This window comes from Lepus europaeus, chromosome 13 (genome assembly GCF_033115175.1).
Source record: "Lepus europaeus isolate LE1 chromosome 13, mLepTim1.pri, whole genome shotgun sequence".
Taxonomy (NCBI): Eukaryota; Metazoa; Chordata; class Mammalia; order Lagomorpha; family Leporidae; genus Lepus; species Lepus europaeus.
In genome coordinates this window covers 64,311,633-64,328,414 of record NC_084839.1, presented here as the reverse complement: position 1 = coordinate 64,328,414, position 16,782 = coordinate 64,311,633, and the positions used below count along the sequence as shown (strand labels likewise).

The 16,782-nt window shown below is 45.4% G+C and overlaps 1 protein-coding gene across 1 annotated transcript in view; it reads right to left on the bottom strand.

Annotated features, from left to right (window-relative positions):
• Positions 1-4,858: 4,858 nt before the first annotated feature.
• PLEK (pleckstrin) overlaps positions 4,859-16,782 on the bottom strand; it is a 29,823-nt gene continuing 17,899 nt past the window's right edge. Inside the window, exons 5-9 of the mRNA XM_062209562.1 lie at positions 15,573-15,757; positions 14,076-14,180; positions 9,162-9,245; positions 7,888-7,957; positions 4,859-6,525 (exon numbers count right to left, since the gene is read on the bottom strand). Coding sequence (XP_062065546.1) covers positions 6,389-6,525; positions 7,888-7,957; positions 9,162-9,245; positions 14,076-14,180; positions 15,573-15,757 — 581 coding nt within the window. The 3' untranslated portion in view covers positions 4,859-6,388. The remainder of the gene's footprint in view (positions 6,526-7,887; positions 7,958-9,161; positions 9,246-14,075; positions 14,181-15,572; positions 15,758-16,782) is intronic.

The window sequence follows — 16,782 nt, the reverse complement described above, 5'->3', positions numbered from 1 at the left end:
CATTGGTGGGCAAAGTAAGACAGCCAAGACGTGCTTACAGTCAGGTGTGTCCATGACGGCACCAAGTACATGGATTCAGAGGCCAGGTGGCTCTGGCTACGAATCTCCTACTACTACTACCTTGAGGCTCTTGGGAAAATTAATTAACCTCATTTTTTTTTTCATTTGCAGCCTCACAGGATTGTTGTACACATTGAGAAATTGGTATACTGCATAGCAAAGCTCCTGGCATTCAGAGTCAGCACTAACTAAACTCCAGCTATTTCTATGAAGGGGAAATTTAATGTGATGGTCAAGAGCATGAACCAGACTTGGCTAGAGCACTGACTGACTATTCCTACCTGTGTGGCCTTGGAAGTCACTTCACCTTTTTTTTTTTCCCCCTTTTTTTTTTTTGACAGGCAGAGTTAGACAGTGAGAGAGAGAGAGAGACAGAGACAGAGACAGAGAGAACGGTTTTCCTTCCATTGGTTCACCCCCCAAATGGCCGCTACGGCTGGCGCTGCGCCGATCTGAAGCCAGGAGCCAGGTGCTTCCTCCTGGTCTCCCATGCAGGTGCAGGGCCCAAGCACCTGGGCCATCCTCCACTGCACTCCCGGGCCACAGCAGAGAGCTGGACTGGAAGAGGAGCAACCGGGACAGAATCTGGTGCCCCAACCGGGACTAGAACCCGGGGTGCCGGCACCGCAGGCAGAGGATTAGCCTAGTGAGCTACAGCACCGACCTTGTCACTTCACCTTTCCATGCCACAGTTTCCTCTTCTGGAAAATGATGTGGTACAGATCTCCAAGGCTTGCTAGGAACATGAGCTGAGTTCTTACCTGCAAAGCACTTAGAATGGGGGAGGCATGTTAGGGTCTAAGGAGCCTCCTTACTGTTTCCAGTAATTACTTCATTCCAGTGGCTGTTATAGAGCATCTACAATGCACATGAAGTAGGTGTTAGGAAGGATTTAAAAATTGTAAAGCACAGTCACTTTTTAAAAATTTACTTAAGAGGCAGAGAGAGACAGAGACAGAGAGAGAATGAGCTCCTATCTGCTGGTTCACTTCCCAAATGCCTGCAATATCCAGGGTTAGGCCAGACTGAAGCTGGGAGCGAGAAATTCAGTCTAGGTCTGTCATTTGAGTGGAGGAACCCAATTACTTGAGCCATCACTGCTGTCCTCCAGTATCTGCATTAGGAGCTGGAACCAGGTATTGAACCCAGGTAGTCTGATGTAGGGTGTAGGTTAGCTGGCATTTTAACTGCTAGGCTAAAGAACACAAATCCTCAAAGAGAAAACACAGTTGGCAATGTCAGCCAACATGGTGTGTGACTAAATTCCACTACAAGTACATTGGTAGGGAAACTCAGAGGCAGAGGGGCTGCCATGGGAGAGTACACAGTCTGAGCAGGCAGCTAAGGCATTAAGGCAGATCTTGAAGGAGGATTAAGAATGACAAGGCCGGGGCTGGCATCATGACACAGTAAGTTAATCCTCCGCCTTGCGGCACCGGCATCCCATATGGGCACCGGTTCTAGTCCCGGCTGCTCCTCTTCCCATCCAGCTCTCTGCTGTGGCCTGGGAAAGCAGTAGAAGATGGCCCAAGTCCTTGGGCCCCTGCACCCACATGGGAGACCGGGAGGAGGCCCATTGAGGCCATATGGGGAGTGGACCAATGGAGGGAGGACCTTTCTCTCTGTCTCTTCCTCTCACTGTCTGTAACTCTACCTCTCAAATGAATAAATAAAATCTTTTTTTTAAAAAAAAAAAAAAAAAAAAAAAAAAGGGCCGGCGCCGTGGCTTAACAGGCTAATCCTCCGCCTTGCGGCGCCGGCACACCGGGTTCTAGTCCCGGTTGGGGCGCCGGATTCTGTCCCGGTTGCCCCTCTTCCAGGCCAGCTCTCTGCTATGGCCCGGGAGTGCAGTGGAGGATGGCCCAAGTGCTTGGGCCCTGCACCCGCATGGGAGACCAGGAGAAGCACCTGGCTCCTGGCTTCGGATCAGCGCGATGCACTGGCTGCAGCGGCCATTGGAGGGTGAACCAACGGCAAGAAGGAAGACCTTTCTCTCTGTCTCTCTCTCTCACTATCCATTCTGTCAAAAAAAAAAAAATTAAAAAAAAAAGGTCATACTACTGTACTACTGTAGTTTAAAAAAAAAAAAGTGAGAGGGCCACCGTTAGGGAGCAAAGAGGTTCTAGGTCCTGGGGCTTCGTAGGCAAGACAAGGTTGCAGAAACATGATGGTCCTCCCAGGGTCTAGTGAGAGGCCAGTGTGAACGGCATGGAAGGATGATTTTGGAGAGGTGGATTGGGGCCAGTTTGTGAAGGACCTTTAAGTGCTAAGCTATTGCATGAACATCTAAACTGTAAGCACTGTAGAACCAAGCAATGTATTGGCAATTTATGACTTTAATGTTGATTTTAAAAATACTCATTAAAAAAAAAGTAGCAGTGTAAATACAGTCATGAACAGCTTAATGACAAGGATATATTCTGAAAAATTAGGCCATTTCATCATTGTGTGAACATTGTAGAATGTATTTACCAAAACCTAGACAGTGTAGGCCAATCACTGGACGTGACCTCTGGAAGCAAACAAGAGACAATGTAAGCATGAGATTCCTGTGGCTGCTGGCAGCATGACCTGGCATACTGTTCTTACAGTAAGCTTTTTTCTATAAATAGAGGAACACTCTAAAACAGTGATCAAAGCATGGTATAGTAAATACGCACACCAGTACATAGTCATTCATTACTATCATCAAGTATCACCTGGTGCACAGTTGTGCTGGCAACACAGTTGGTTTGTTGACACCAGCACCATCACAAAGCAGTGAGGAATGCTTTGTGCTTTGACATCACCATGGTTACCACATCACCACGCAATAGGGACTTTTCAGCTCCATTATGATCTTATGGAACCACCATCATATATGCAGTCTGCTGTTGACCAAAATGTCATTATGTGGTGCTCGGTTATGTAGGCTCCACTGCATATGAAGAAAATAAGAATCATGCAAGTTGGGGCTGGGGCGTAAGTTCAGTGAACAAGTTGCACAGGCAGTCTGACAGGCCAAAAGCCGCCACCTTTGCTGTAGAGCCAGATTACCCCGAGTGCCTGCTCTGGCTCAGGGGTCAGAAGGAAGGAAACCAGGATCTGTTGATTGCCCACCCATGCCAGTGACTTACACAGAGATTACATATTATTTTACTTAGTCCTCACAACAACCTATGAGAGCAATATTATCATTCTCATTTTAGAGACAAAGAAACTGAATCCCAGAGATATCACAAACGCAGTCAGTCATAGATTGGGGATTTGAACCCAGGTACCAGGCCCCAGAACCTCAGCATTTCCCACTTGACACCAGGTGCCTTTTCCCCCTAAAACTTACTGCAGCTCAAATTAAGTGAAGTAGAAAATGTGGTAACATAAAAACTTTCCTCCTGTCCTCTTTTCTCTCCTCAAGGGATGTCTAAATTTTACCCTCCCTTTGCCTTGAAACCACACCCAAATCACAGAGAGCTATAATTTCGCACTGTTAATTTTTTTTTAAAGCTAATAACTTTCCCTTTCCTCCGCCTTTCCCTCTGCAACTTCTAACATACCCTACATGGCTTGAGACTGTTCAGAGCTGAACACACATCTAATGGGAAATATTAAGGAATGACTTTTGTGATTTCCTTTTTACCCCAAGGCTGATGAGAGCCGTCTGTCTCAGGCTTCACAGAAAACCCAAAGGAAATGATGTCCATACTCTGTTTCACTTTGTTTACTGTCTACCAACAAGCACAGAGAAGCTACTTGTTTTTTAAATCTAAACAAGTTCCTCATTCTGCTTTTGAAAGTCATCCTCTGTAGGTAGAGTGTGTGTGTGTGTGTGTGTGTGTCTGCAAGAGAAACTTAGCATCCCTCCCTAATCAGTACTGGATTCTGCAAGATTCTCACTTAACATGCTTCCTTCTATTTTTCTCCCAGAAGGTGTTAGATTTCTCAAATTGAAAGCTGTATTTTCTGACTTATTGTCACTCCCATAATGCAAGAAGTCATATTCCTCCTTTATATATACTCTCTTGATTCCTCCAGCATTGATTATATTATAATTTGGGTTTTCTGCCCACTCTAAAGTGGAATCCTGAGTCATAGTTGCACAGTCTTTCTTTCCAGCCTCAGATGTTCCTTGCCTGGAACTGATATGTTATACAGCCTGTCACCTGCATCACTCAGGGTGGTGTCTGTCACTCTGGGGTTCAGACTCATGTGGACTCACCGAGGAGGACCTGAGCTTAATTTCTAGCCTTGGGCTTAATTTCTAGGCCAAAGAGATTCATGTACAGCCTCCACAGCTGTCTTCTAAACATTCACTTTGGCAAGTGTTACCTTCATTCCATCAGGATTGTCCACTTTGAGGGGTCATCAGGCCAGTGTGTACAACTGTGCAGTTCCAGCCCCAGTGCATAACCGTCACCTAAACTACCATGTGAGTAGTGCTCCCTGGAACTGAGCAGGGCACATCTGCCCAACCATGCATAGCAGCCTTTCAGCAGGAAACTTACTTTCCCCTAGCAGAAATGATTTTTTTCATCCTTAATATGTTTTTTGTTTGCCTGAACATTATAATCAAGGTCTTGTAAGTAAAAAATCAGTGATACAAACTATCTGGATGCTCTGTCCATATTCCCTAAACCTTATCTTTATTTTCCTTATATTTTTATTATTCCTCAGAATAACTTTGTTTTAAAAGAATTTTAAAGTCAATGGGATGTCTTGAGCGATGAAAGACTGTATTGTGTGTTGTCCCCAGTAAATGAGAGTGAATTTAGAAAAGAGGAGTTTTTAACAGGAGGCAAAACAGTCATCACACCAACGGCTCTAAACCTAGTCACATTTATTTCAAAACATAAGGTTCAGTGCATATTAATAAATATCATTAACACTGCTGTGCCTCTTCCGTGAAGACACTCTGCTAAGAACCGGAGAAAAAGAGTGTTCTTTACAGTGGGGTCCCTGAAACAGCCGAGGCGTGGGAATAGCCTCATGACTGTTAAGGGAAATTGGGGGAGGGCACGAGAGGAGTTGACAAAATCAGGAAGGATTTTCTACTCTTCTTTCCTTACTGGGACCTTAAAATTAAATATCTGGAGGTACAGAATATACCTATACACACACACACACACACAATCCTCAATTTTGGAGAAGAATCACTAGTGAGTATCAGGGTGAGAAACTGTCAACAAATCCCCAATTTGAATCAGAATCATATTACTCTGGTTACTGATGTGGTCAAGGCATTGTTCAGAGCCCAAGCAGCAGCTGATGCTGCTGGGCTTAAAAGCCAGGCCCAACAACCATATCATCAACAGGAGCACTGAAGGTACTGCACAGTGCTGATGGCCACCTCAAGGAGCTCTCTGTAGATCTGCACCCCTTCAGCACTGGCTTTGTAGAAGCCCGTCATCCTATGAATTCCACCCTCTGCGGCTGTGGGGGGACACGCTAGCCAGGCTGCTGCCCAGGCCCCTCACCCATGGAGGAAGCCCCAGCTGATGACTTCTTTTTCTGTAAACTTTAAATGAAGCAGAATCACATAGAGCTGTGTCCCTTCCCCTAATGATAATAAATTGTTCCCAAGAGGCACAAAGGGAGCCCCCCGCCCTGCCGTTGAGATCAGCCTCCGTGGCAGCAGGATGAGCCTGCTCTGGGAGCCTCAGGACATGGAGAGGACCCTCGGCTACCCATGACTTCCTCAGATCCCTTTCCCAAAAGACTTCACTTCCCAGACTGTGAAAAGGAATAGAAAGCTTCACCCTAAAAGCCACCATTGCTTGCAGTGGGTAAGGAAGGACAAAGAGAGCTCCTTCATTTTGTTACACAATTTCATAGCCAAGAGCAAGCTGAAGGCCACTACAGGGGTGCATACCTAGCACTGAGAGTTCAGTTTGGCAAAAATTTCAAAGGGAAGGGTTGTCTCAGGTCTGGCACGTCCGGAAGCAGCTGAAGGCCAAGACTAGCCGAAGAACAACACCAGCAGGATGGCCGGAGGCACCCTCGGGTCCATGGGTATTACAATCTCAGGGCTTCATTTCAAGCAGGGGAGGGGCTCAGCAAGGTCCTTGTTCAGCTCCTCCATTTCCCAGCAGAGGCCTGGAGGTCTGGAGAGGTGGACTAGCCTCGCCATGCCACACAGCTTGTACTATCTGCTCAGGGGACGTGGAGAGGTGCTGAGGGGCTGCAGTGAGCGGGGAGGTGCAGTGAATATTGTGCAGCACATGGTGAGAGAACACTCAGAACCCCGTGCACCTGGAAACGTCCCACCCCGGGCCCTCTCCTGGTCGTCTGTCACGGGACAGGCAGGTCCTGGAGAAGCTTCCTCAGGAGGGATGCGGAGCTGCAGCTGCGCTCACTTCCCAGTGCGGGAGGCTGCCTGGATGGCTTTGATCCACTCTGTGCGCTCCTCGGGGGCGGCGGCTTGCAGGAAATAATGCACCTCATCAGCAGTGATGATCTCGAAGAGGTTCTCTGTGTCACCCTTCTTGCCTGGTGAAACAGGAAGCAAATCACGCACAGGCACAAGCAAGGCCACCTGGCCCACACTCCGTCTGCAAGTCACAGATCCCTTTGGTTTTTATTGTTCTCGAAATTAAGTATGTTGTTTTCAAACATACAAATACTGCATGATTGTATATACATGTCATTCACATAGGTAGGTACTTGGAGTATGATTATGTGTGTATATATTTTTAAGAAATAAATTAGCATTCAATGAGAGAAATATTTTCTTTCATAGTTTATAAGCAAACTAAATTTCTCATGCTTTTCCACCAATAGTGTTTAATGAGTAACTCCTAACAGGATCTAAAGAGTACCTTTTCTCTGTTCATAATATAAAGCAAGGGCTGGCAATAATAAAATAAGATATGTAATATATAATAACATAATAATGTATAATAATACACATCAGTGCCACAAGTAGAACCTGAAGTGATTTTATCAGAAGTAGCACTTCTGTTGCAAGAGCAAAAAGCAATAAACCAGTCAATACTGTAACAAGACTTAAAAAAATTTATCTCAAATAAAAAAGCAGTATGCTCCGTGTTCTAAAACTAAAGCAGAATTCTAGGGGGCATAGGAGTAGGCAGATCCAGGGGTAGCAAAACTCCATGCTTTGGCATCTGTGGCGTTTTTCTGACAGCCTCTGTAACACCATAACCTTAGGATGGCAAGATTAAACCAAGGTTAGGGCTGTCAAAGCCACATCTTGCCAGTGACACCATTTGTGTCCAACACCCACACGGTTGTTCCATGCTCCAGAACGCAGACTTGTGAAGTAGAGGGGACCTAGAGGTCATCTGGGGCCAGCCCTTAAGTGTTAGAGCAGGAACTGATGCAGGGCAGGTGGGCGATTCACCCAAGGACAGCCATGTGACTGACCAGCAGAGACAAGTCACACCCCGGCTGCTCTGTCTACTTGCCACACTCCCTCTCTGCACGAATGCTCCTGTTGCTGTGGGCACTTCCTGGTCTGGATAAGTAAAAGATCTCCTTTAAGGACAATCGAATTACAGGCATCAGGAGCGAACAAGTTCTCTCTCCAGCTGAGCCAGTTCTGGGGTCGTAGATTTTACTCAGCATTGCTCCAGGACCATTCGGGATATCCACAAGGCCACTTCAACCCCTGAGGTCTAAAGAGTGAAGCGACAGTTGGGAGCAAATAGCTTTTGGTCTCTCCAAGATTTTCAGACCGTAAATTCATTCACGCTTATGCCCAACTGACGGGTCGATTGTGGTTGGCTCAGTATGTCCAGGTGTAGGGAGGGAGACCGAGCAGAAATCCCCTCCCACAGAAATTCATTCTTACCATGTGGGCAGAAATCCCCTCCCACAGAAATTCATTCTTACCATGTGGGCTGCTCTCCACTGAAGTCACCACACAGCCTCTCAAGTGAATCGCTCCCAGAGGGTCTTCTCCCTTCAGCAGAGAGGGGGTAGTCCATTAAAGTTCTACTATACCCTTCTGGAGCAAAAGCCACATAGACTCACTTTGGTACAGATCAGGGTTTTCCAGAAAAGAGCAGGAGGAGATTAAAGGAAACTGCTTCCTGGTCTACAGTCCTTCCAGATCCACTTCAGGAGGCACTGGGGAGGCTGGGTGAGAAAATGCAAGTGAATCTGGACTTTAGATCTAGAGGAAAGTGGAGGGGAGGTGGAGAGGCTGAGGCCACGGTGGCCCCCTGAAGAAGAGCTGTAGGTTTCCAGAGCTCTTTGGTCCCAGGCCCCTGAGGCGAGAATGCTCTTGTAACTCTCACAGGATAGAACTCAAAGAACCTTGGGTTCAAGCAGAGAGTGGAGACCGAATACAAACTTGCTTTACGTTTCGGAGGTGGCTCGTTTTATCCAGGAAACTATCCTCTTCAACAATCAATTGCACAAATTGCTGTACTTAAGCAATGCTCTCATGGGGCTGCTGTTGTGGCATAGCAGTTAAGCCGCTGCCTGCAGCGCTGGCATCTCATGTGGACACCAGTTTGAGCCCTTGCTGCTCCAATTCCAATCCAGCTCCCTGCCAATGCACCTGGGAAAGCAGCGGAAGATAGCCCAAGTGCTTAGGCCCCTGCACCCACGTAGGGGACCTGGAAGAAGCTCCTGGCTGCTGGCTTCAACCTGGCCCAGCCCTGGCTGTTGTGGCCATTGGGGAGTGAACCAGTAGATGGAAGGTCTCTCTGTCTCTTCCTCTCTCTGTAATTCTACCCTAAGCAAATAAATCTTTAAAAAATTAAATAAAATACTGCTGTCTTCCAAGTTGGCCTGGAAAAGGAATTATTGTTTGTTTTGCATATTTAACCATGAGTACAGTGTTGGGCTGATTGAGTTCCCCTGAGAATGTCAAATTAGGGCAAGAAAAACAAAATATATTGAGTTAACTAAATAAGTTATAATATAGTGATTTTTTTTCTTCTATCCCTGAGATTATCCTTGCCTCAAAGTCCTAAGATCTTTAATCTTTGCATTGAGGAAGGATGGGAAAAGGTAGAGGAGGACAGAAGAAAAAGAATTAGGAGGGAGATGAGGAGAAAAAAGGAGTGTGGGGAGAGTAGGAAGGGGGTTGGGGAGACCAGCTCACAAACACAGTGGAAGCTTCTAGCTGATTGGATTTGGAAACCATAGAATCTCACCCCAGCAGGGTCGTAGTAGTGCAGGTAGGCAGGGTCTTCTCTCAGAACAAACTTCCTCACTTTCCAGTTTTTCCTCCTATGCCCCTGTATCCAGGATCAACATAAGGAATAGTGAGTTCATAGCATCACCTACAGACAGAACCTATATAATAAGTGTTTGCTGAGTGGAAACAAGAAAGAAAAGATGAATTGTAAAATCCAAGAGAACCAAGCTTTGACCCAGGGCTTTGTCAGGGATATAGCACAAAAGTCAGTTAATAATTTGGTTGCTTTTAAGCAGATGGATTAAATTATTCCTTATATTGATGTTCAAACTTAGTATTATATAATATGGTCCTGTGTACACGTATTGTGTTAGGTTATGTAGGGGACCTTAGGGGAGCTAAGATGTGGCCCTGCTCTTCAAGGAGATCATGACCTATTTGGAAATATAAATGCCTAAGTCAAGTAATTGATATAGATAATGGGTTTCAAAAGAGTTAGATGAGGGATATACAACTGTGGGTTTAGGATGTCAACAAAATCTTCCTGAAGACCTAAACTTAGTATATGGGGAAACTCAGGATTCAGATGAGTGGGAAACAGATGGATGGGAAAACCGACAACACCAAAGCAGAGGTGTGAACCGACAACGCCAAAGCATAGCATATGCAGACACTGATGAATAAGTCCAGTGTGGCTAGGACACAAGGTTCATGAGGAGTAGCAAAGGCAAGGTTGGAAAGGTGGACTTAGTAAAAATAAAATATGAGGATGTTGCCAACAGCTTTTTTTTTTTTTTTTTTTTTTTTTGACAGGCAGAGTGGATAGTGAGAGAGAGAGATAGAGAGAAAGGTCTTCCTTTGCTGTTGGTTCACCCTCCAATGGCCACCGTGGCCAGCACTCCGCAGCCGGCGCATGGCGCTGATCCGAAGCCAGGAGCCAGGTGCTTCTCCTGGTCGTCCATGGGGTACAGGGCCCAAGCACTTGGGCCATCCTCCACTGCACTCCCGGGCCATAGCAGAGAGCTGGCCTGGAAGAGGGGCAACCGGGACAGGATCCGGAGCCCGGACTGGGACTAGAACCCGGTGTGCTGGCGCCGCAGGCGGAGGATTAGCCTAGTGAGCCACGGCGCTGCAGCGCCGGCCACCAACAGCTTTTGAGTAGGAAGTGAAAGATAATCACAGTTTAGAAAGATGAATAGGGTAACAATGCACAGAGTGGACCAACTGGGGGCGACATGAAAGGGAAACCAGGATAAAGGCAATAAAGTAAAAAAGAAGTCCTTAGGGAATGACTGCAGTAATTTAGGCCTAAAATTATTAGGGAGTCACCTAAGGTAACAGAGATAGAAAAGGCAAGCTACGCGGCTGTAACAGATATGACAAGCAATAGAATTAAACACTCATATCATCGACTGTGAGTTTTAAGGGCAAGATTCACCTCTTGCTTATCTTTGTTTCCCTGGGCCTGACATAGTATCTGCTTGTGAAAATTGCCTTCTATCTGTAATCTCCACAAACTGTGCAGGATTTCAGTTAGCCTACAGTAAGTCATGAAGGGGCTAGAATTGTGACACAGCAAGTTAAGCCATTATTTATGCTGCTGGCAGCGCATATCAGAATCCTTGTTCAAGGTCATGGCTTGCTCTGTTTCCTATAGACTTTCCTATAGACATGCCTGGGAGGTAGCAGATTATAAATATCACGGAAATCCTGATTCTGTGATTTTCTACAGAAAACTCAAATCACTTAAATGACTCCAGAAGCCAAAAATAAACTACCATTAGATAAGAAGATATATAGTTCCTGTATGTCAATCAATACAATGAATATTATTTGATTTCTAAAGCACCATATATCAACAGGCACAAATGCAAATTTTCCAATAGTTTTCATTGTGCTTACATGGTTTTACCAAACAGTGCCTCATTCATAAAGCCAGATCAGAGGACTATAAAGGGAGCTTTTAAGAATGGGCCTACATTTGTTTTGGCCGAGCATATGGTCAAGGACCTCATTTCCAAAGAACTTTTAACTTGACTGAAGGATGGATACAGGAGTCCTGTGAGTGCAGAAAATATGTCTATTTACTGTATTTTATGCAGGATGGCTTTTGCAATGTGTGAACTTCTGAAAGCATGAATTCCTTACTCTTTGCTTTGGCTCATGTTGCCCATAAAATGAGGACACCAAAGCTGCTACCCCACACCACTTCCTCCTCTTCTGCAGACGCAGTGTCGTGCAAGCTCATGCCCCTGCTGAGTGACCAAGTTATCCTGAGTCAATGGAAGAGGAAGGCCACAGGAGGAAGTGAAATCAGCCAACCCTGGCCAACCACCATATTCCCTTGAAGTCCTCATTGACGTCACAAAGTGGTACACTGGAAGAGTTTGATGTTAGTAAGTGGATGTGTGGTCATATGTCACTTCATGTGTGTTTCCTGAAGAATTTTAAGGAAAGCATACATGCATGGGCTTTCCAAACAATTGTTGCTGAACTGTCAAAATCATCTACTTAGATTCAATTTAGTTCATTGCACAAATGTTTATTGCCTATTATAGATCAAGAAGGAGACTGAACTCTGCAGCAGAAACAAGGAAAGCATGTACGACGCCTTGACTGTCCTTCCACCTCCATGTGATTGAGAATTAAACAACTGGATGTTTAATCATTGTTATAAGAGAAGAAACTGAATAATCCAGGATCCTTCATTCTCTAACTTTCTCCATCTTCTAAGCAGAATTATTTGCCCTGGGAGAGAGAAATGGGAAGAACAAAGGCGGAAGAGAACTATCTTCCAGGGGAACGCAGTGGCTTCCCACATGTGGGATATATGGAGCATGGTGTCCTTTCTCATGAGAAGTGTTCTGTGCAGATTAACTCTGGCCAGCTCTCAGTAGAGGACACACAATGGTTCATGTTTTTGTGGAAATAAAAAAAAAAAATGTTTAATCCCCTCAGGAGATTCTGCTGTGAAACAGAGTTCCTAACTACTGAGTTCAAAGATTAGAAACAATAAAGGGAAATATCAATTCAAAGAAAACAGAATTTTCCTTCCTCCCTATCCTTCAGCTAAAAAAAAAAAAATTGGAGAAAATTATATAAGAGAACAGAGGTCCTGGATGCACATAGATTTCTGTTTTCTTTGAGCAAAAAGGAAGATGGTAAGGATGACTATGTAAATAGTTACATTTTGGTAACAGGACAAATTAGAAAAAAAAAAAGGCCAGTGGTTTTCAGCCTTGGCTGCCTAACAAAAGTGCTTGGGAGTTGTAAAAATCCAGAGACTGATTTAGTTAGCCTGGGATACAATTTTAACAGCTCCCTGTGGGATTCAAAAGTATACCACATAGACTAAGTCTAAATTGTACCTAATAAAGGCCAAATAAGGGAAGGCAAACCCAAAAACCTGAATCAGTTTACTTCTAGTTCCCAGTATCTCCCTCACGGGCACCCTCAGCTGACTTTTGATCATCCATGGCCTCTGACAGAGGTGCTTCATCCAAACGTGGCTCCAGGCCAGCCCAGGCTTTATCTATCACTTGCTAGCCTTCACACTTTGCTTTCTAAGAGTCTCATTCTAGATTAAGGCTTGTCTAAGTGACTAACTCGAAAAACGACTGGTAACATAGAATTATAGGAGGAATCAATCAAATAAGGAAGCAATGAAATTCTCTCCCAAGTCACCTTCTGGCACCTGTAGTCAAAGAGCAGGAACACAGAAATGTTTGGCAAAACTAATGAGGGAGACAGCCGTGGGCAAGCGCTGGCCATGGGCAGCTGCCAGAGCCTTTCCTGCGATTACTCAGCTGGTTACTTTGTCATAAAAAGATATTAGAATAGTTCATGGATTCTTTTTAAATCCTTGCTGTGTATTTCTTATGATCCTAAAATCCAAATTATATCTAATTTCATCTGGCCCGAAGTCCCCCTTTTGAAGTATAAATATATGCTCTGTTTTGATTCCCTCCTTGCTCATCCATTCATCACTAAATGGAAGTTGAGGTAGTGAACTTCAGTCCCATGGGGGAAATAGACTGCAGGGAACTCTCCTTACAGTGAACAGGTTCCCTCCATATGTACTAAGCCGTGCTTCTCAGCTCACAGAACAGCCAGAAGGCAAGACGTTGGCCCTCTAAAGCAGCACTGGCTCCTGTGACTGCACATGCCAATCTCAGTTTGTTTCACCCTGAATGCTTCCACGTCTTCCTATTTCCCTCTGGCGGGTGCTGGCCCTGGCTTCCTCACTCATTCCCCACCCTGTGTTTCTCTTACCTCTTAGCATCATGTGCTTTAGCATCTGGTAACTGGCTATAGCTTGTCAGCTCACAGCAGCCTCTGTCTTCCAGAATGATGGTGGACTGTACCTGGGGACACTAGACTTCCCCCCAAGACCGTGCCATCAGCCTGGATTTGACCTTTGTCTGCCGTTCCTGTGGAGTTGGCCTCAGGGGTGCCCTGCTTTGGCGCCTACCGTGTCCTACCCACAATCTGGAATGCAGGCTCTTGCTCTCGGTAGCATAAGGTGTTCCTTCTCTACACGTGGCCTATTCAGATTTCCCTCTTTGTTTAAAGGAAAGAGAGAAAAGCACCCAAGTACTTTTACCATGAAACGTCTGTCTTTTGGACCACATCTTCTAGACAATTTGTTTCCTCCAACCAACAAAAAGGGAAATATTTTTCTTAAAGCATTTTTATTCCTATGGCATTGATGAAAGAGACATGTCCTGTTCCTCAGGGTGTCTTCTGCCCTCCCTGGCTTAGACCTCCTGACCTGCTGCTTTGATCATACTTAGGTATTTTATGTCTTTCACTCCATGTGTTTTATTTTCTGAATGATTATTGCCAAGTAAACTAAATGCTGTTTGGTCATTTCAAAGAAAAGGATTTGATAAGGTGGACAGGTTGGAAGGCAACAGAGGTGGCCACTCACCTGCTTCAGTAAACATCCCTGCTTGATAATGACCCCTCTGAATTCTTCTTTCAGAATCACATCATCGTCACTGGAATTCTCTTCACAGAAGAACCCACTGTCTGGCTATTGGGAAACCAGGCAGCAAGATGACTTTACCAGTCTTCAGCATATATACCACCCCCACATCCCCCTCCCCTCCAGCCACCACAGCAGCTGCTAATTTTCCTTCTGCCGACTGAACATGCCCAAACTGAACTTTAAAGGTTGCCCTTGGTTAGCTCACTTTCCCCTCCTCAATTTTCTTCTCCTGGTTGTTGCTGTTTTCTTGTCTGCACTCAGATACAATCTTGTCAATACCCTTTCCTTGTCCAGCCATCCTCAAACTACATCCTAAGATGAGCTCAGCCTTCCTCACTGTGCACATTTCTGCCTTCAGAGCCTTCTTTCTCTTGGGACCTCACGGCCACATGCTTGAAAGCAGAGTGCTAGTATAGAAGACTCTACATACACAGCATTATATCCATTGAATCCTTTGCCACCCAGCCCTGTTCCTACTTTGAGAAGACCAAATGCGGTTGTCCAGCCTCATCCCTTGAGCTCAGGAGAGAATTGTGACTTGCTGAGATATGAGTGATGAATCATACTGTGAGAGGCCACTATGATGGGTATTTTTAGAATCCTGCATTTATAAAAGGCTAGAAACACCCATCTCAAAGGCCTAAAAAAGTTACTGACAGTGGAACTTTCCCCAAAGCGAAATGAAACTCTCTCTGGGATGTTCCTTTTGTAAGAAGGATGCTTCTGTTAAGTAGATTCCTCACTTCTGCACTCTGATCCAAAATAGAAACAAAATGGCCAAAAATCCCCCTAGAAATCCACTGTTGCTGTAAGTCTCCCGTGGCCCAAGAGTAGGTCCATGTTATGTGATCCAGTGTTTCCCAACCTGCAGTCAGCGTACAGGAGGAACACAAGATGACAGTAGGCAGTGACGTACTTAAACATATTTTGTACTTGCACTAAGAGGTACATATTTTAATGTGTATTTGAAAAAATATACCTAGCACATCAAACCTAAGCTCCATGGGGGCCAGAATTTTTGCCTGTTTTTCCCCCTACTCTTCCATCTCCTTTGTCTAGGAGAGTGCTTGTCATGTACAAAGATAATTCACTTTCAAGTGAATTGCTGCTTAGAATAAGAAAAGAGTAATGTTAAAAAGTCAATGTATAGGACACTGTTCAAGCAAACAATCATTTTCTTTATAAACCGAGTCACCTGGCCAGGGCTGGGGCAGTAGAGGTTCAGAATGGGCCTTCGAGCTCCAAGGCTTCCAGCATTTCCGTTGGTTCTGGCCGACCTCTTCCTCCCCTTACACTCTGGTCATTTCCCACCCAGCAGTTCTCCGTGGGATTGGGCCCTTTCTTTTGCATATGCAGCTCTGCACTAAAATCAGACTAGAATCTGCCCAGGGCAGCCTCTACTATAAACGGAATAGGTGGATAGCTTTTCTCACTTACAAAGTAGTAGAAGGCATCGGGGTTGTCCAGAAAGGGGTTTTCAGCAGTTCCGTCGGCTGCATTCTTGGACAGGTCTCCCGCAGGCTGCAGGTAGCCTTCACTGAGCAGTGAGGAGGCGATCATGAGGCCTTCCTGGCGATTCCGAACAGACCGGTTGGATACCAGCCAGTCGATGACACAGCTACCTGGACGGGACCGTCAGAGGGCAGGTTAACTCTCCTTCCCAAAGAATAAGACACTGGCCCTCAACCCTGAGCTGGCTGCAGAGCGCCAGTGTGTCTGACTTGTCTCCTCTGCCCTGTTAGTCCAAGAAGGAGAAAGCAAGAAAGGTCAGAGGGATGGCTACCTGGAAACAAAGGAGCCTTGTAAAGATTTTCACAAACATTTACCTACTGCTTAAAAAGACAAGGCATACACATATCAGAGAAATCAGTTTTTAACTAACTCATTCTTGTATTCCACTGACATTTACTGCGCATCTACTAATGGGTTTTTGGGAGATTCACTAAGAATCTGAAGATAGAGATGGCTGATGAGTAAGTATTTTAACCAGCACTGTTATAAGTCAGCATGATAAACTGCTTGGTCTGATCTGAGAGTGCAGTAGGGAGGAAGGGGAGGGTGAGGGAGTTGAGTTGCATGTCAAGAAAACATTCATAGAGGAAGTGACACTGGGCCTAGACCTACAAAGCGAGTTGCTGTTAGCCAAGCATCTAAGGCAAGGGCTAAGAGGAACTGGCACAGGCTGAGAGGCAACAGCATGAACAAATGCAGGTACACAGCCATCAGCCTTTCCCAGGAGACAGGAGGAGGAAGGTGCTGGGTGGCACAATAAGAAATGTGGCCATGGGGAGCCATTACAAGTTTTTAAGCAAGGAATAACAGGATGGGCTTGCACTGGTCTCTAGGATCACTGTGGGGGCCTTGGGAAACATTTAATCAACCTTCTGCCTCAAGAGAAGATGCAAAGGAAATAAAATTAAATCTACCCATCAGTTGGATTATGAGCAGACTAAGACAGAGCTTCGTGTTAATAACAGAGCACCTTTGATAAAGGTAGCCAATGAGAGAGCCAACACAGCTGCCCCTCCAGGGCACCCCAAGCACCAGCAGGAGGGGATGCCTTCTGTAGGATCCACAGGCAAGACAGCAAGGAGAGCATTTGGTCCATGAGCTGTCCATGAATTTCGTATATGAACAACTCTTCCCC